The 19,190-nt window shown below is 48.9% G+C and overlaps 1 protein-coding gene across 1 annotated transcript in view; it reads right to left on the bottom strand.

Annotated features, from left to right (window-relative positions):
* The window catches only part of dst (dystonin), a 95,634-nt gene that overhangs the window by 12,846 nt on the left and 63,598 nt on the right, over positions 1 to 19,190 (bottom strand). The window contains exons 54-77 of the mRNA XM_062519954.1: positions 18,781 to 19,107; positions 18,488 to 18,572; positions 18,120 to 18,361; positions 17,499 to 17,705; positions 16,653 to 16,772; positions 16,291 to 16,398; positions 15,539 to 15,757; positions 14,795 to 14,998; positions 13,521 to 13,752; positions 12,872 to 13,098; positions 11,928 to 12,050; positions 11,410 to 11,511; positions 10,411 to 10,512; positions 9,484 to 9,657; positions 8,945 to 9,100; positions 8,120 to 8,317; positions 6,968 to 7,096; positions 6,116 to 6,286; positions 4,884 to 5,039; positions 4,207 to 4,413; positions 3,691 to 3,810; positions 2,391 to 2,560; positions 1,560 to 1,719; positions 146 to 340 (exon numbers count right to left, since the gene is read on the bottom strand). Of these exons, the coding sequence (XP_062375938.1) occupies positions 146 to 340; positions 1,560 to 1,719; positions 2,391 to 2,560; positions 3,691 to 3,810; positions 4,207 to 4,413; positions 4,884 to 5,039; positions 6,116 to 6,286; positions 6,968 to 7,096; positions 8,120 to 8,317; positions 8,945 to 9,100; positions 9,484 to 9,657; positions 10,411 to 10,512; positions 11,410 to 11,511; positions 11,928 to 12,050; positions 12,872 to 13,098; positions 13,521 to 13,752; positions 14,795 to 14,998; positions 15,539 to 15,757; positions 16,291 to 16,398; positions 16,653 to 16,772; positions 17,499 to 17,705; positions 18,120 to 18,361; positions 18,488 to 18,572; positions 18,781 to 19,107 (4,134 nt within the window). The remainder of the gene's footprint in view (positions 1 to 145; positions 341 to 1,559; positions 1,720 to 2,390; positions 2,561 to 3,690; positions 3,811 to 4,206; positions 4,414 to 4,883; positions 5,040 to 6,115; positions 6,287 to 6,967; positions 7,097 to 8,119; positions 8,318 to 8,944; positions 9,101 to 9,483; positions 9,658 to 10,410; positions 10,513 to 11,409; positions 11,512 to 11,927; positions 12,051 to 12,871; positions 13,099 to 13,520; positions 13,753 to 14,794; positions 14,999 to 15,538; positions 15,758 to 16,290; positions 16,399 to 16,652; positions 16,773 to 17,498; positions 17,706 to 18,119; positions 18,362 to 18,487; positions 18,573 to 18,780; positions 19,108 to 19,190) is intronic.

Here is a 19,190-nt window from a genome sequence, read left to right as displayed (position 1 = left end):
ACACACACACACACACACACACACACACACACACACACACACACACACCAGCTGACATACTCCTCTATATTATATCTAAAACTATGAAGTGACCCATCTGGTGCCATGTCTGGCCAGTTTGGGTGTTGAGGGAGGAGGGTGTTACCTGACACAGAGACTGCTCCAGCCGGGTCTGTTTAGACACAGAGAGGGCGCACACCGTGTCCCAGCGCGTGCCCAGCTCCTGCATTTGAACTTTGACCCAGGACGAGTCGTCGGTGCTGCTCTCCATGAGGTCGCGGGCCGAGCGCTTCAGGGCCTGCACGCTGCCCGTCCTCTTGCCCAGCTCCTTCTGAAAGACCTGCACACACACACACACACACACACACACACACGATATTACAAACGAGCTCACAAGAACTCACAAGCTGACTCACAAGACATTCACTCACTACGGTTCCTGTTATAGCCCTGGACAGTTTATGGGTCCGTGATAATAGCCGGGGGCCAGAAAGTTCCTTGTAAAAGATCTGCAGACAATCGATGTCATTACTGCAGTTGTGCAGTTAATCAAATGGCGACGAGGCGAGAAAGCCCTCCAAGAATCACATTCAGCTAGTTTCAGTACCGAGGACTATGCTCTGCCGCGGGAGTAGAAAAATGGCCTAAATCAACACTGATAGTAAAGAATTTGCATTAATAAGCTCAGACAGGCTGGAACGTGTTTCCCCCAGAACCCCCAACACAGAGCCAAAACTCCAACACACACCCCCCCCAGGGGTAGATGAGTTATGATACCCCATGAGGTCATCCTCACAGCTCAGCGAGGCTCTAGTGCCGGGTGACTAAGGCGAGGTCTGGTTTCGGCCGGTGACTAAGACATCCTGCCAGTGCGGCAAACACCTCTCCTCTCCCCCCTCTAATTGAAACCAGCATGTTTGTCACACTATCCACTCTCTATCTCTCTAACAGCCGGAGGGGAGCAAATGACCAATCTGGCCGATCTGTTTTTAGACCCGGTCACTCTGCAATTTTTTTATATGTCCGCTTTCCTCTTGCCTATGGACATCGTATGGAAGAACACAATAAAAACTAAATGGCTAGTCCAGGCCAGCATAGGTCTATTTGTGTGTATGGGGAAGGGCTGCAGGGGGGGAAATGCTTCCTGTGGTTGACTGGAATAGGAATGAGTCTGATCTGGCGTGGGTGGCCCTGATGTGGCCCTGAAGTGGCCTTGACCTGCTCAGTGGACAGCTGCTATCTGGCCATCCTGTCCGTCCATCCTGTGTCCTGTCTGCTTTGCGTAGCGGTTGTCATGGAAATGCGCATAATGCTTTCACAACGCACATAATTCTTTTTTATAGTCAGGATGGGATTGTTTGCGCAGGAAGTCACGTCAACATAAACAGTATTCTCTGCGGTACCGAGCTCCATCAGTGCAGTCAGCTGTGCTCTGCGCTGCGTTCAACTGGACCACAGAGACCCGAGCTGCCAAGTCCGACCATCAGTCCAACAGACTAGCAGTCCACTAGACTAATGTGACCGGAGATTCTCGGATTCCCGGCCGCCCCCCACCGTACCTTGTGGCTGTCGATGAGATTCAGGACCAGGTCGATGTCTCCGTGCACTGGTTGGTCTTCAGCGAGCTGGGGCTCCACTTTGTAGAGCCAGTCGATCAGAGCCTGCAGGGCATCCGTGAACTGACCAGAGAACAGCAACGCCTCCTCCAGCTTGTTTTGTCTGGAAGATAAGGGAACACAGCATTAACCCTACAGGGCTCCCACAGCGGTAATGAGATTTGAGGGGACGTCTTCTAACGCTATGCGGTGGCACCAAACTTGAATCTCATCTCAAGACAAAAATACATTCATATGTAGATTTTGTTAATCTGGGATCAGATTGACCATGCAGCCTGTGGTGAATTAGGTTAGGCGGAGTAATGAAAGAAGCCTGAACAACACCCTGCAGATCATCAGCACCCTGCCTGCGAGCTCGTGCGCTAATGTGGGTCAAATCACACTCGTGTGCAGGGCGCAGCTCAGTCTGCTCTGGTAAACAATGCCAGTGAAATGTCAGCTGACAATGGAGCGAAGGCCTGAACGAAGGCCACCAGTGTACACATTGGTGTATACATTATGTAGTTTAAAGAGAGAGGAACGTCGTGCAACTACTCTTCATTAGTAAACAGTGGCCAAACACCAGAGAAAAGCTACCGTGGGACACAACTGCATGATTGATGTGTAACTGTAATTTACTACTAAGGCCTTCTGTACATATGCCAGAGACTGTAGGGGGGGTATTTCAGTGATTCATTAAGATCCACAAACAGGAATCTAGCCAGGACCTGACACGGCTCTGCCAAACGCGGGAAATGGACCGGACCGGATCCGCTCTCACAGCCGTCTCCTCACCTCTCCACGGATTTGCCGCACACCGTGTCCCATTTGTCCCGCAGCTCGCTCAGCATGTCGTCCAGTTTGGTGAGGTCATCCTGCTGCGTCGTCTTGTCCTTGAGGGCGCGGCCCGTGCGGGTGGTGGTGTCGTACACCGAGTGCTTGCTGCCCACGGCCTTCTGGAACTCCTGTGGGACGGCACGTAAAGAGAAAAAACAAGATGGTCAGTCAGTTCACCTAGGAAGATGGCCAGTCAGTTCACATAAGAAGAAGGTTAGTCAGTTCACATAGGAAGGTGGTCAGTATATCTTTTTAATGCAACAATAGCGACAACAGGGGCGCAAACCACATTTTGCAACTGCGCAGGGAAAACAAGAAATCCATGTGTGTCATAAAAGGTTCATGTCGACTTCCTGCTGCCCTTGGATTCATATTCTAATGTCTGGGATAGTTCAATTCCTTTGTGTTAGAGGAGAACATTCCAGAGGACAAAGGCAGAGATGAATCTCAGAGAATTTGTTGATGGAGTCGCGAGTGAAAACCGTGGGGGGTGTAACGTTTTCGCCATCGCCTCTAATCTGCCCGGATTAGAGGTATCCGAAATCGGAAACGTCCATTACTCATTCTATACATGCGAGGGATTACAATACGGATTAGTGAAAGCGCCGCGCCAAGTGCTGAGACATCATTAGAGGAACTCCAACTCACTGCCGTCTCAAACATCACAAACACCGAACAGAGCGCTGAAGGCCCTAGCGGCCGTCCCAGAGGAGAGTAGGGGATAGAACCGGGGGCACCTGCTTTATAAATCAAACGCCAGCGGATAGGATCCCAAATGGCGTGGCTTCCAACAGCTGCTGCAGTCGTGATTCACAGCTCTGACAAATGACGGTGGTACGCGCAGCTGTCTTTCACATGCTCGCAAGGAGCTGCTGAGCCCAGCACATGAGCCAGCTTTCATCAGGACCTCAGGAGTCTGGATTTTATTTATCACCTTGGATGGGAAGATTGGGGGGGTGGATGTTTGTGTGTGTGTGTGTGTGTGTGTACATGTAAGTATGTGTGTGTGTGTGTGTGTGTGTGTGTGTGTGTGTGTGTACATGTAAGTATGTGTGTGTGTGTGTGTGTGTGTGCGCATATTTATGTAAGAGTGTGTGTGTGTGTGTGTGTGTGTGTGTGTGTGTGTGTCTGTGTCTGTGTGCGTGTGTGTGTGTATATGTGTGTGCGCATATTTATGTAAGAGTGTGTGTGTGTATGTGTGCTTGCGTGTGTGTGTTTTGGGAGGTGGATACGGATCTAATTGGGTGGCTTTGGTCACCTTGTGTTGGGCCAACTGCGTCTTGATCTTGTCGGGATCGTTGGCGATCTCCAGTTCCGAGTCCAGATTCTTCTCCGACTCCTCCAGCCACTCCGTCAGCTTGTTCCAGTTTTCATGGAACTGGAGGGGAAAGGGAAATGAGACTGTCAGGTTTATTTATTAACCGCCACATTATGCGGTATTCTGCTCTTTTCTGGCATATATACTGAGCTCCTTTCATTTTCTCTCTCTTTTTGTTTTTTAAATAACCCACAAAACTCCACGATTCTGATGAAATACCTTTAGCAAATCCACCGTCGCTCAACGCAACAAATAACAGCTGAGAAAAGCACTTCGGATTTTCACTGGCAATGAAAATGGGGTGTAACACAAAACCTACAGCTAGTGGAGGATGCTGTCTCCACCCTCCATGTGACAAGATTTGTACATTGATGGTGACCTTTGACCCCCCCCCCCCCCCCCCAACTACCCTGATGCCCCACGATGCCAATACCACCCCCATGCCCGCTACTCCACCTGTTTGGCGCGCTTCCTGGCCTCATCCAGTAGGCGTCCGCGCTCCACGGAACGCTGGACCACCTTCTCCCAGCGGCCCTGGACGCTGAGCAGGAGGTTCTTGATCAGCACCACGTCCTGCTTCTGGCTGAAGTACTTGAGGTGTGTGCCCGTCTTGTCCAGCTCGATGATCTGCTCGCGGTGGGAGTTCACCTCGGTCACAAACACCTGGTGGAAGACAAAAGGTCACGGTTGGCCATTCGACAGCCCACAGTGCAAATTTGGCAAGTGTTTAATCGAAAATAAATCCCAAACCAATTAGTTTACTACACTAGTAACTAAGAAACGGTTGTCATGGCACCCAATTGATGTGGAGGACATGGACAGCACGCAAATGGTGCGTGAGTGCTAATCATCAGGAGTGGGAGCGCTAATCCAATACGAAATGCCTCTGGAATATGATCAGGTCATTTACAGTTGCAGATTGCTAACCAAATTAGCCGACATAACCAAATCAAACAAGACAAACTCCAGAGGGAACACATCCGTCCACCCCTCTCCTCTGCAGCGCTTGCAGGACTGTATGATTAAACCCTGGTGGTGCAGTGTAGCTCTTATTAATCTATTTCTTTTTTTTCAGCGTTTCCCTCCTTGGCTGCTCCATATGATGCATGTGCATGTCAGGGGCGCATACATACTTTGTGCTCGTCGATCTGGAACATGATGGTCTCCAGGATGAGGGAGGCGGGGGAGGCCATGGTGAGGGTCTGCTCGGCCTGCGTCAGCCAGTTGATGAAGTCCTGCAGGGAGTTATGGAAGTCCGTGGCCATGACCAGAGCCTCCTCCAGTCTCACCTGCAACCAGAGAGAGAGAGGGAGAAAGAGAGAGTCAGAGAGAGTGAGACAATCAGAGAAGAGAGAGAAAGAGAAGAGAGAGAGAGTCACAAAAGAGAGAGAGAGTCAGAGAAGAGAGAGGGGGAGAGAAAGAGAGAGAGAGAGAGAGGGAGAGAAAGAGAGACAGAGGGAGAGAGAGACAGAGAGAGAGGGGGGAGAGAAAGAGAGACAGAAAGAGAGAGAGACAGTCAGAGAGAGAGAGAAAGAGAGAGAAAGAGACAGAGAGAGAGAGAGAAAGAGTCAGAGAAGAGAGAGAGAGAAGACAGAGAGAGAGACCCATCATGGTCTGGGCAAGGCTGGCCGCCACACGCTAGCGCTAGCGTCTCCTGCTGGCCGGCTGCTGACCCCGTGGCTCTGGCAGGGGAGCGGCGCGTCTGCTGCGTCCAGGCCCAGCGCATCCGCGGACGGGAACGAGGAGGAGCGACGGGCCCGCGAGGGGCACATCCCGTGCAGCTGCCATAATTGGATCTCGGCGCTTTGATTCAATATGCGAAACCGTAACTCATTCTCGTTTCGCGGGCCGTTGTCGGGGTAAACAGCGCAGGGTTCACTTGGAGCGCGAAGCGAAGAAGAAGAAGGGGGATTGCGTAGTAATCCCATCATTTTTAACTGACAAGGAAGGGAAAAAAGTCGCGCCGAAAGATGCAATCCAACATAAGCACTGCGCTGATGTATTTAGCCGACTCTAGGATTAGGTTTGGAGTGGGTCCCAAACCTCGGTAAGTACATGTTTTCCTTTACGTGCGGCGTCAAGTTCTCCTTCTAGGCCGCCCTGCTGTGGCGGACTCCAGGATGGCCATTGGAGAATGCACTGATTCACATCCCAGCACTCCCTAACACACACACCCACCCCCTCCACCCACCACCACCCTCCAGACCCAGCCCTTCAACTGAGCACTAATCCCCCGGGTGAACAGACGTAAGTGCCATCACCCCCTCACAAACCTCAACGACAGCTTAGAGGAGAGAGGCTGCATTAATAGCACGGGCAATGTGAGGGTCACTTTTCCTTTTCGGACCCTCCGGCCACTCCTCACCTTTTTCTCGGCCACTTTGGCCTGCACGGACTCCCACTTGTCCTGCAGGTTGCGGAGGTCCTGTTCCGTGTTGCTGTCCTGACACTCGGGCGCCATGGCGACCAGCTGCTTGCCTTTCAGCATGAGCTGCTGGTAGACTTCTTCCTTGGCCTCCAAAGTGCCGCACAGCTCCTATGGAAGACGATAAGAGCAAAGACCCCTGATTAGGTCGGACCGGCCTTTATGCGTAAACCAAACAGTTTCATCTCAGTCAAATCAGCGCTTGTAAACATGGGCACTGGACGTTGGACGGCAACTGCGTCCAACACTGAGTCTGTGATTTAAACAGTGATATCAGCAGCAAAATAAATAATCTCTGCTCTGAGGCTGGACCGTGATGTATTGTGTTTCAGCACGTAAGACAAGAGAGGACATGCTCGGAGTACTAACACTGGCAGGCCTGTCCACCCACACGCACGCAAACTGGGACTGTGAGACTTCCAATTCTGCGATAGCTGCTCCACTCGGTCCATAATTGGTGTTAAAATGGAATCTACCCATGACTGTCTTATATTACTGAGGCTATAGCGTGGGTGGAGGGGGGAGAGGTGTAAACACTGCAGTGTGCCAAGAAAATTTAACACCGAGAAGTTCAGCTCTAATCATCCATATCTGTGACTTTTTTTTCTTTTCTTTCTTTCTCTCATTCTTTTTTTTTTTTAACTCCTGACAGACTCATTAACGGGACCTGCTTTCGTTTGTGTAGACTGTGGTCGGTCATCATCAACCACAAACACAAACATAAACACAAACATAAACAGCGGCAGCGCCTGCCATCTGCACGCCGTCTTTCATATTCCTTAAAACCCGCACCAGATGGGCGGTAAGCTGCTCCCGCGCCGTCTCTGGTAAGCCTCCCACCGCCTTTGATGCTAACAGCTGACGCTCCGTGTCTTTCAGCCACTGCTGCATGTCTTCAATCTCTCCATGGAAACCCTGGGCCTGCAACACAGAGAAGGGGTGGGGGGGGGGGTGGAGAGGGGGGGGGGGATCAGTGAGGATGGGGGTGGTGAGTCACAACAATGGGCTTCGGTCTCTCATTGTGCAGCCTTGAGGGATGATGAAAAAGACTCTGCTCTTAAAAAAATGATGTATGTTCGAGGTGTTGGCTCTGCACGTCGAAGTCGAGGCCTAAAAAGGTTGGATATGTCTGAGTGGTGCTACATTAAACAATAAAGTCCGCTCGAGACTGTTTTCAATCAGAAAATGCACTCAAATTGCAAATGTTCTATGGCAGCGTGCATGCATGACAATGTTCTATTTTAACCCTGGGCTGGTTGCGTTATTGAATCTGTCTTCATTGAGAAACTATTTGTGCTGCAACATTCTCCATCAAGTGAACTACAGGACATTTTAAAATGGATCTGAAACTTGTAAATCATCTTCTGACTCAGTAATTATAATTTCTGGCAAACTCGCCACATAGATCAACATCCCTTGCAAGATTTTGATACTTCGATTTGGACTCTCATATGCTGTCAAAACTGTCCTGTTTTTTTTAAAAAAAAATAATAGCGGCACATTCTTGATAACAATCCCCTTTTAAGGTTTTTTTTTCTCAAATACCAGAAAATGTCTGAAAAAGAGCTAATATCGCTCATCAAGTTTACATCAAAAGCATTCCATTCATTGTCAAGGTAGTGAATCAACAGTTGGGAAGAGGCGTTAGGGTGCTGAGGGGAAAAACAGCCGGAGACAAACTCTTCTTTTCCCCCTAAGTATTCTTCATCATTTTGAGACCCAAATTCTTACGCTCCTGTGGTGAACAGCATCAATCACAGCTCGGTGAGTGTAAGTAAAAGCCATGCTGTCAGATTCCTCATGGTTTGCCAGCAGTGTGTGTGTGTGTGTGTGTGTGTGTGTGTGTGTGTGTGTGTGTGTGTGTGTGTGAGTGTGTGTGTATATATGTATAAGTGTGTGGGAGTGCAAGTTGGATGCTTGTGGGCTCACGGGAAGTTCACTGACCTGAAGTAAGGCACCGTCCAAGAGGTGCCTCCTCTGCTCCGTCTTTTCTAGAATGTTCTTCCAGCGCTGGTCGAGGTTGTCCAGTTTGCACTGGAGTCCCCGGGCTTCCTCACCTTCGCTGGAGGCCACCAGGTCGTTGCCAGCCTTGTTGACCGTCTCCACCGTGCTCTGGTGAGCCAGGACATCATTCTGCAGCACCTGAGATCAATAACGACAAAGGCGTCAATACAAACATCAGCCACAACCTCCATGACTTTAGCACTGTCCATAAGACACCATCATCACACTATGCATTACGTAGGTCTGGTGTCCATGGGATGGGCTACCACTTCAAAGGGTAAAAAAAAGCTTAGACTATATAATAAGCACACCAGCTAGTGTGCTACCAAGCTTTTAGCAGTGCTAAGTTGTTGGTTTTCTCATGACTTTATTAATTCAAAACAATTTACTGTTGCTTTTACTGAGTTTATAGGTTTTTAAAATGTTGAAATGATCCACTGCTGTATATGAGCATCACTATCTACATTCCGCATGGTTCAAATCCAAAGTCCTCATGCCAGTCAGATTGCTATCACTGTTTAATACTTAAACATGATCTACGGTATTTATAGAACTGAAGTTGATGACAGAAGCCATACATAATTGGTCTCAATTCATTCCTCGGGGACATCGTGCTATTAGCCGCTAAATTCAAGCCAACCACTCGAAAGCCCAAACCCCAAACCGTCTGTGAGCAGTAACAACATAATTGCCCCGAACGACATGAGGCCAGATAAGCTGCCGGTGATGGATGAGTGGTCCTGATGGCGGAGACGTGGTGCTTACGTGGTGCTTGGCGAGCTCGATCTCGATGGCCTTGGGGTCTCCGCTGGCCTGCCGCTGTTCGCCGAGCAGGCCCTCGGTGTGCGTCATCCAGGCCAGCAGCTCGTCCAGTGCGTGCTGGAACTGCCCCAGCGCCAACAGCCCCCCCTCCAGTTTGTGCTGCGGAACAGAAAAGGGACCAATAAACTCACGCTTTGGATCATTGGGTGGTTTGATTTATCGACAACTATTTGAAAAGCTAGCTGATGTCATGCAATGCGTTATACAGAAATAGAATGGAAACAAAAGTAAAATCCATAAAGCCCAGCGATGGCTGAAACATGTGATTTTCATCTATGACAAGCTTTTTTAAGAAACAAGACGTTTCTTGATATATTTAAGCAATAAGCCACATGACCTCAGCTGTGCTATAGTCACGATATAGAACGGCCTCTCGTGGCTCATTGCTTAAATATACAAAGGCATCGAACGTGATTCAACCAATCATTATCAAGGACCGGAACTATCCGTTTTATAGTTGGCTTGAGGGACTGAGCGCTAACCTGGCGGTTGATGACCTTCTTGTCCAGGTTCTCCCAGAGCATCTTGAGCTCCCCCATGGGCTCCTGGATGGCACTGCGGTCGGCCTCCTCCACCACCTTCTTCAGGAGCAGACCCGCCTGGTGGTTCAGCCGCTCCATCTCAATCTGGAGCTGGTACGCTTCGGACTTGAACTCCTGTGACACACACGCACACACACACAGACACAACACACACACACACACACACACACACACACACACACACACACACACACACACACACACACACACACACACACACACACACACACACACACACACACACACACACACACACACACACACACACACACACACACACACACACACACACACACACACACACACACACACACACACACACACACACACACACACATACACACAGAGAAGCACCCACACAGACATACATACACATTGTCATGCCAACATAATGACTGCAGACCACAAGGCTATGACCAGGTGGTAAAGTGTTCCGTGCAACCTGCCCACTGTTGTTAAGAGGCTCTTTTAAGCAACGCACAATAGCCTTCCCCCATACAGACATCAAAGGGCACAATATAAATGCATCTGCCTTTTATCGCTCTCCAAAAGGGTTCTGACACAGCCGCCCAGTTACGAGACCTTTCTGATATTCATCAGGTGCAGAACATGAATTGGATATTCCTCATATAAACACAGCCCACTTTTCATCTGCTAACTGCCTCTCCTAACCAAACAAGGGCACTCAAGCCAGTGCATTTCAGCTCACTAAAGCTATACAGTATGTCCTGTCACACTGGGCTAAATAACTCCAAAGTCCTCATGACATCCTGGTCAAGAACTACTGTGCAAAGACAGCTGTTAAGTATTAGGTTCCTCACGTATTCAGTAAACACGCACACAGACACAAGAATGATAATGATGTACCTTGAGCTCATTAATCTGCTGTTTCACTGTCTCCAGGTCAGTGCCCACTGGTGACATACTGTCCAGTTTGCTCTCCAGGATATCCACCCAGTCGAACATGCCCTGTGGAGGAGGTCAGAGGGGGGAGAGAGGAGATGAGGAGGAGAGAACACCGGCTTTACAAAACACTCACATGTGCTCTTCATGACCCTCAGAGCACACCTGTATGGCTAACAAAGGAGGACACACAGAGCTGAGACACACCTTGCGCTGTTTACACAATCAGATTGGTACTGCTGTTCCAATGGAGTGTATAGTATTTACTTAAGGCTTTTGTATGAATATGGTCAGCAAACAGCAGGTGATTAATAAAAAACACAAGAACTGAGCATGAGGGAAAAAGTAATAGGACTAATAACAGCAAAAGGCTCCCATCAGCTACAGCATAGAGCATAACAAGCACGTTTGGGGCTGTCAGCCTAACAGGCTGCACCCTCTTTATGATCAAAAGGGCCCATTCTGAGGCTATGACGACCTGTCTGTGACATTACAATATCAATGACATCAGTAGGCCAGTGGGGGGGCCAAAGCTTACAAAGAGACACACTTGCGTCCCTCCCTAAAGACCTCCATTTGTTCACATTATAAAAATGCAGACAAATTAGTAGCCATTTCCCTTTTCCGGTGACTAAGATTGAATCAGGACACTCTGACTAAGAGAAGTCAGCCGACATTACATCGTGGAACGTAAACATCATAGAACACCACGAGTGCTGACACAAGCACACACAAGCACACACAAGCACACACAAGCACACACACACACACACACACACACACACACACACACACACACACACACACAAGCACACACACACACACACACACACACACTCAAACACACACACACACACACACACACACACAGTAGCACTAATGGTGGAAAAACACCCCTCATCATGTCTGCTAATGGGCCCTTAATGTCTGCTGGATGACTGCTGGCGGGAGGGCGGGCCGTACCTGAAGACCGTCCTGGAACTGCACTGCAGCCTGCATGGCCTCCTCCAGTTGCTCCATGTGCTCTTTCCACGTCTTATTCAGAGTCTCCCACGCAGAGTTCACCTGCCACAGACACACACACACTCGTTAACTCGTTTACTGAGAAACCACTACCGTAATTTCCTGACCATTAGCCGCGGCTTGTACATTGAAATTTCTTCAGCTATGACATTACAGTAATACATGGGAGCAGTTAATATGGCATTAATATGGTTTTGTTTCTTTTAACTTGCATAAAATACTGTCCTGCCACTTATACACAATGCGGCTAATACACAGGAAATTACTGTAGAGAGCTTTCAGTGAAACGCTATCATTGATTCCTTAGAAAACGTGATACTCCAGTGAATACATTTTAAACACAACAGATACAGATACAAATATAAATCTTCTGCATAATGATAGGATTATAAGAATATCTGGATTCTATTTGCAAGCAATTGTCCGATGTCCTTTCCCAATATCCCAAGGATCCCTACCTCATCAATGCTCTTCTTGATCACAGGCTTGTCCGGTTCCCCACAAGCAGACATAAGTTCTGCCCCGAGGTTCCGAACAACATCAAGTTCTTCCTGCAGTGCATCTATTTCCTCTTTGAAACCCTGTAGACACACAAACACAATACCATGAACGTAAGAAATAACAGTATCATACCCTGCCTGGCCCAAAAAAGGTCACCACCTGGATTTCACTAAGCGAATAAGGTCTGGGGTTGCTGGAGTTGGTCATGTCTAGGTTCAATAATGTGCCCAAAGAATGAGGTCAGCTGACTATTGGAATATACTGAATGACCTGGTTATTCCATCAATGGATATTTTCTTCCCTGATGACACAGACATATTCCAAGATGTCAATGCCAGGATTCATCGGGCTCATCGAGGGGTTCAGGGAGCATGAGGCACCATTTCTACACATGGATTGGCCACCACAACCCCACTGAGAATCTTAGGGATGTGCTGGTCTAATCCCCCGTCATCAATTCAAGATCTTGCCGAAAAATTAATGCAATGCTGGATGGAAATACATGTTGTGACATTGCAGAAGCTTGTGGAAACGACGGTCCAACGAAATATTAGAGTGTGTGACCTTTTTTTTGGCCAGCCAGTGTATCATATCAGCAGGCACAGAATTATATGTGGACAATGGACATACTGTATTTGTTACATTCTGTACTTTTAAGTAAGGACATATTATGAACCTATTAACTGGTCACTAGGGACTATGGACTTGTCATCTAATCAACTTCTTCATTACACCAATATTGCGTACAACATTCATTCAGTTAAAAAATAATATCTATAACATATAATATAATAATAAAATAATCTGCAAGACAAGTGCCATCGCTCAACAGAGGACCACAGTACTCCAAAGAGAGACCAGGTGTGACCGAAACACTCCGTAGGTGAGGTGTTTTTCTCACCTCCACTGACTCCTGCTGCTGTTTGACGATGGACGGGTCGACCCCCGGCTCCTCCTGCTCCCGCAGCAGGTCCTGGGTGTCCTTGATGGTGACAATGAGGGCGCAGTGGTCGCACCAGAACTTCTCGGCCAGGTCCATGACGTCCAGGAGCTTGGCCTCCCTCTCCTCCACCAGGGCTTGGATGTCGTTCCAAAGGAACACCATCTGGTCCAGCTTGTCTTGCACCGCTTCAAAAGGACGACCACAAAAACCACAAGCATTTCACTCCCGAGCTCACGTTCGGGGACACATAATCGGTGAAATTGAATTTAGCCCCCCTCTCCGATTACACATCATTTGATCTGGGTCTGTGAGCCGGCCAGAGCCAAGACACTGTATGAATGAAAGGCACCCAAATAACGTTTGCAGACTAATATGAACGGACACTAGCTGCGGAGTTAAGAGTGTTCCAAGTTAACTGAGGGACCCTTTTATCCAGAAGGGAGTATAACTTTCATCAGCTCTACCGTTCACTCAGAATCAAAGCCAAGGCCCCAGCACTTTCTACAAATGATCACAATAAGCCAGCCAGACAGAATCCACACACACACACACAGAGTAAGTTGTTTTGACACATTCTGTAAGAGGCAGCAAACACACTCGGACGTACCTTTGGCGGAGATGTCCTTGTCGGCGCCCTCGGAGCGAGCGATCATCTCCTCGCCGCGCTCCTTGAGCGTGTCATAGGACGGCTGCAGCTTCTCCAGGTCCACCGTCAGCGTCTTGTTCTCGCCGAGCTGCTCGCGGATCTTCTCCACCTCCACCGAGATGGACGGCGGCTGCCGCAGGCGCTCGGCGATGCGCTGCAGCGACTCCAGCATGGGGTCGATCTTGTCGTGGAACTGGAGGGACGAGCGAGGACAACGTGTCACAGGTCAGTCGACGGCAAGAGACAGGACAGTGGACGGGACACAATGCAGTCACGGTTCCACATGCATTGTATATGTTTATATTTTAAATGCATTATGTTAACAAGGCCATATGTCTCTACAGGCTAACCTTTGTCTTTCACATATCTGCACTTGAAGTCATGAATTATCTAACATCCTTTCACAAACACAAGAAGGCAAAGCAAGCACTAACCATCTAATTTGTACAATTCATTCAAACACACCATGACCATAAAGATTTAACTGATCACATTGTATGGACAATTATTTTTCTATAGAGTCTATAGTCTACAGACTATAAAGCTTCACTGCTCTATTGGGTTAAGGTTTTATACAGAACCCAAGAGCAAGTTGGAGCGAAACCTACAAAGTTGGCATGCACTGCTGAAGGCCAGGGTTTTTCTTCACTCTTTTCAAAGGAAGGATATGACAGATATTTCCTTTTTGCACTCAAGCAAGAATCTGAGAGTCAATGGTCTATGATAAGGACACTCCATCAGGGGTTTTTTTTTGGCAGCGGTTATCACAAGGTGTTGTCATTATGTTGGGTGGTCATCAAACAATCCCACCAAAAACTTGAATGGAAACTTTTTAACTTCACTCAGCTGTCCTACGATAAAGCGCACTGCCCTTTGAGATGTGAGCTCGCGGACTTGGAGGAAAAGCAAGACTTGATAAGAATCCATGAACACACCGCATGCCAGAGACAAGACTAAACAGCTCTCTAGCCAAATGCCCAAATCTCACCTGTTTGGTCTTATGTTGGACATTAATCCCAAACAAATTTACAGGAGATGGACCAAAAAAAAAAAAGAATAAAAGTCAGATAAATGACAAAAGCCAAAAAGTCAATAAAACATATGTGATGAGCAAAGATCACGCCATCAAGTGTCCTAAAATGAACTCAAAAGTAAAATGGCTGTGACTGCAGTTAAGTTCAAGTTAAAGTTACATTAAGGACAACTTAAGGACAGGTCGGCGGAGGTGTGGGCACCTGTGTGGACTTGGAGATGGCCTCGTCCAAGGCTCCGGCCCTGTGCTTGACGTCGGCCTTCAGCTGGGCGTACAGCTTGTCCGTGGCCGTGTACTTCTCCCTGATGGGGACGCCCTCCACTGGACTGAGCTCCAGCAGCTGCGGGCCGGTCTTGTTCATCTTGTCGATGTGAGGCTTGTGCTCGGCGATCAGCTCACGCATTTGCTGAGGAGCAGGTGACCGTCGTTATCATCATCGTCATTACCGCCATTACCATAACCACAAACGCTGTCATCAACATGTTGCCATTTCAACAAACACTGGCTTACCCACCCTCCCTATACATTCAAACACACAATGGCACACAAATTCCCACACAAGAATTACCTACAATAACATTAATTATCCCCATCTTATTTTTCCTTTGTATCTCCATAATGCTCAGTGTGCATACTATAATTGTACTGTCTATACTGACAAATAGGGAAAAAAAAGATCTGTATGTACAGTAGATCTGATGTCCATCAAAATTATTTGTAAGCTCATGGGACCATGTCTGATCACTGGATCTCCCTTGAGTTTCTTTCATTCCCAGCACCACCTGTTCACTACCCTCTACCGTATCATTAAATTAAAGTGTTACCTTAGCGTATAATGTCTACCTTCATATACTGTCTGCATGATGCCATGCTATTCTCAACCCTGGCTTGCTTCCCTCTGTGTCTTAAGCCTGAGGCTGTTGACCCTTCCGGCGGGTTCTCTTACCCTCAGCTCCTCCTGCTGCTGCCGCAGGGCCTCGTACTCGATGGCGGGCGCGGGCAGCTGGGTGAAGCTGGCGCGCGTCTCCTGGAGCCAGGGCCACAGCTCCTCGTAGGTCTCCCAGAACTGGCTGGCCAGCGACTGGGCGCGCTCCAGCTGCAGACACCTCTCCGAGTTCAGCTGGCTCACCGCGCCGTACTGGTCCAGCAGCGTCTGGATTCTGGCCTGTCGGGACAGCGGACAGGAAGACCGTGGCTGGAACCGTCATCATTTCTCACATTTTTTACGCTCTTCGTAAAGAGTCGAGGCAGGAAACGGAGCGCGGCGCAGACCTAATAAAAGCCCCCAGACTACTGTTACACTGTACACTCTGAAACCTTGAGCATCTGTTTGGATCCATAGGTTAAACGGTGGACATGTCATGTATGCTTTTGAGTTTCATCCTTGAGTGTACAAAGGCACCTTTCTTGTGGAGCCTTTCAAGTGCAGTCCTTGTAAAAAAGTCCTCAGGCAACTGTCTGTATGTGTATGAATATGCATATGAACAGTATATTCATGTCCTGGAACCTTTTTGTGTTTGATCGGATCTACTCTCACTTTGTCTTCATACAGTAAAACCAAACAGGTGAATAGGAGAGGTATAATCTGTGAAGTCTAAAGTCTAAACTGAAACACCTCTCTACAGGCTGTTGGTTGAGAAGAGTGGGCTTTTATTCTCAGTCTGGCTTTGTCCGTTTATGTGACAGGGTGAAGCGTACCTTCAGGGCTTGCTTTTCCATCTCATCCTTGCTGCTCATAATGGCCTCTCCTGTTTTGACAATGTCGTCCACGGAATCTTTGTGTCTCATAATGTCCATGGAAAAACCCTGGAGAATCGGAGAAGGGAGATCAGGCGAGGGAGTGAAAGGAGGATCGGGGGAGAAAGAGAGAGAGAGAGAAAGTAAGAAAGATGGCGAGACTGATACATCAGCTGCGCTGCAGACCACACACATCTGCGGCTCACACTTATTTACGGTCTGGCTTGTTTGTGCTTGCAGCGGAGCCGGTGATATGTCAGAGTAGACGCAGAGAGCCGATGTGGCGTACTGCAGGGTAACGTGGCGCGGGGCGGCTGACTGACCTTCTGTGCCTGGAGCTGCGCTGTGGTCTGGTCCTGTTCCAGCCGGATCTCGCCCAGAGACAGCAGCTTCTTCTCCGCCTCGTTCAGCCAGGTGAGCTCACTCTCCGCCGCCTGCTCAAACTACAACCCAGGTTACCCCCAGGAGGGGGAGGGAGGGAGGGAGGGAGGAAAGAGAGAGGGGGAGGGGGAGGGGGAGGGGGTGGAAAATGATACTTTAGACACAGCTAAATTCAAAACAATACAGGAAAATATAATAGGCTTGACAGCCTGAGTACAATGTGTGTAACAACAAATTAAAAAAATTAAATGGGAGCCTTGCAAGGACTTCTTTAGTTCTCTTATTTTACATAGCAAAACCCTAATCTGAACTTTCAACCTTCACCCAAATTCTTCACTGTGCCATTTATACACTTTGTCACTGTGTTTATGTGCAAACACTGTTCCTGTGTATGCACATACATTAACTCGTACACAAAGGCTGCTTCACAAAGGCCCCAAATTAAGCCCTGGAGAGTGAATAATGCCATGCAAATTGAGTTTCGCTTTGCACTGAACTGCGTCCCATACGCAAACTCACTACAGAAACCTCTCAGACACTGCACTCCCCCACCCTGTGTCATTAACAGCTAAACTACAGCTAGCTCCCAGGGGGGCTAACCAGGCACAGCACTCCTCAAAAGCAGATGGAATTATCATCATAATAGCTCCTATTAGCCACAACAGCAATTAGCATGCTGCTCCGAGGAGCCCTTTTGTTTTGGTGCTTGTGAATGAATGGGGGTGCCATTTTGTTTGGGAGGCCTATGTTTATAACAGTGGCCAAACAGGAGCTTCATGAGAACATACTTGCTGGGACTTCAGTATGGCGGCGCCGACGGCGTCGACGTGCTGAGCGATGGCGTCGCCGGCCGCCTTGTAGCGCTCGTTGACCTCGGTGACCATCTTGTCCAGGCCCTCGCGGGCGCGCCAGGGCACGAGCTCCAGCAGCGAGCTGCTCACCTCGTTCAGGCTCTCCAGCCGAGGCTTGTGGTCTCGGATCTCCTTCAGCAGACCCTGGGAGAAGAGAGAGAGAGGGGAAATCATTAGCTTCTGGCAGCTTTCAACGTCATTGTTTGTGATGAGAGACCATTTCCTCAGCTTGCCGTAGATTGTTGTTGGTGATTACTGATTGCACTATCTCTGCTAATTGGAGTATAGCTTTGAGTTATTGTCATGTAATCACTTGCATTGCTTTGTTATGAAAAGCAATTTCACAGAAGTTGTTTTTGGCATAGATATGGATTTAATGAGAAGTTTAGGCCACAGGACGTGATGCACATGTGATCCCGATCCCCTTGCGAAATGTTTCAGGCCTTCGCGTTACACCCAACAGTGCAAGTCACGTGTATCGGATGGATAGGACATGAAAAATCTAGCTGTGTTGCGGTCGAAATCAAATGACAGGGTAGCTGCCCAGTGCCCACTTACTTTTCTGCTCTCTTGCACCTGAGTCAGCTGCTCGCCCACTGGCTCCTGGGTCCCAATGACCTCCAGTTCAGCCTCCACCTTGTCCAGCCAGCTTGTGAGATCCTCGTGCGTGTGTTCCAGTTTGGACGCCAGAGAGAGAGCCTGCTCCAGGGTTTTCGTCACGTTGCTACTCATGGTGTTAATCTCGGCGTATCTCATCTTAATTCCGTCCAGCTTGCCTTGGATGACAACCACCTCGTCCCCTGTAGCAAAAATATTTATCTCTTGTTAAGACTTCTCGAGTGATGATTCACTCGGTGGATGAAACTGTAATCTATTTGCATACAGACTTCGTAAACAGATTCTCGGTTTTTAACTGGATGCCTTACCTGTGGTCTGTTTCAGAAGTTCCATGCCGTTGGAAATGGCCTGATCAACATTCTGTTTCCTAAGTTGAATGTCCTCATGGAGAGCCTAACGAAGAAACAACTCTCAGTACAAACATTTGAAAACAGCTCCAACAACTGCCCCATTATCAGCGCAGATCACACTCAACAAACAAACCAACGGATAAATAAACAACGAAATAAGATGTATAAGCAAACTCAAGTTCAAATGGAATAACTGAATGTGGGGTGGGGAAGGGGGCGCCGGGGTGGGGGGGGGTTTACGGCTACCCTACCAGCTGTTCGTCGTGCTGAGTCTGGAGCACATCTGCGCTGCTGTCCTGCACGGCGACCTCGCTGAGCCGCCCGTGCACCTCGCTCAGCCAGTTCATGAGCGCCACTTCGTCCTCGCCGAAGAGCTGCGCGTTGGCCAGGGCCTGCTGCAGGAGCTGGGCCTTGCGGCGGCAGCGCTCCTGCAGCTCGATGAAGCCCGTCTGCGTGGCGTCCAGCCGCGCCTGCACCAGCTCCTTGTCGTCCGCGCTGCTGACCGCGCGCAGGCTCTGGCCCAGGCTGATGGCCTGGTACAGGTCTTTACTGTGACCCAGGACCTCCTCCTCCAGGGCCTGAGTGCCCAGGGCGGACAAGGGAGGGTCCGCAAACAAGGAAGGGTGGAGAGGTGGGGGGTGGGAGTGGGTAGCAAGTGAAA

Source organism: Sardina pilchardus, chromosome 18, assembly GCF_963854185.1.
Source record: "Sardina pilchardus chromosome 18, fSarPil1.1, whole genome shotgun sequence".
Classification (NCBI taxonomy): domain Eukaryota; kingdom Metazoa; phylum Chordata; class Actinopteri; order Clupeiformes; family Clupeidae; genus Sardina; species Sardina pilchardus.
Note: the sequence above shows the minus strand (reverse complement) of the source record. Positions and strands in the feature narration are given on the sequence as shown.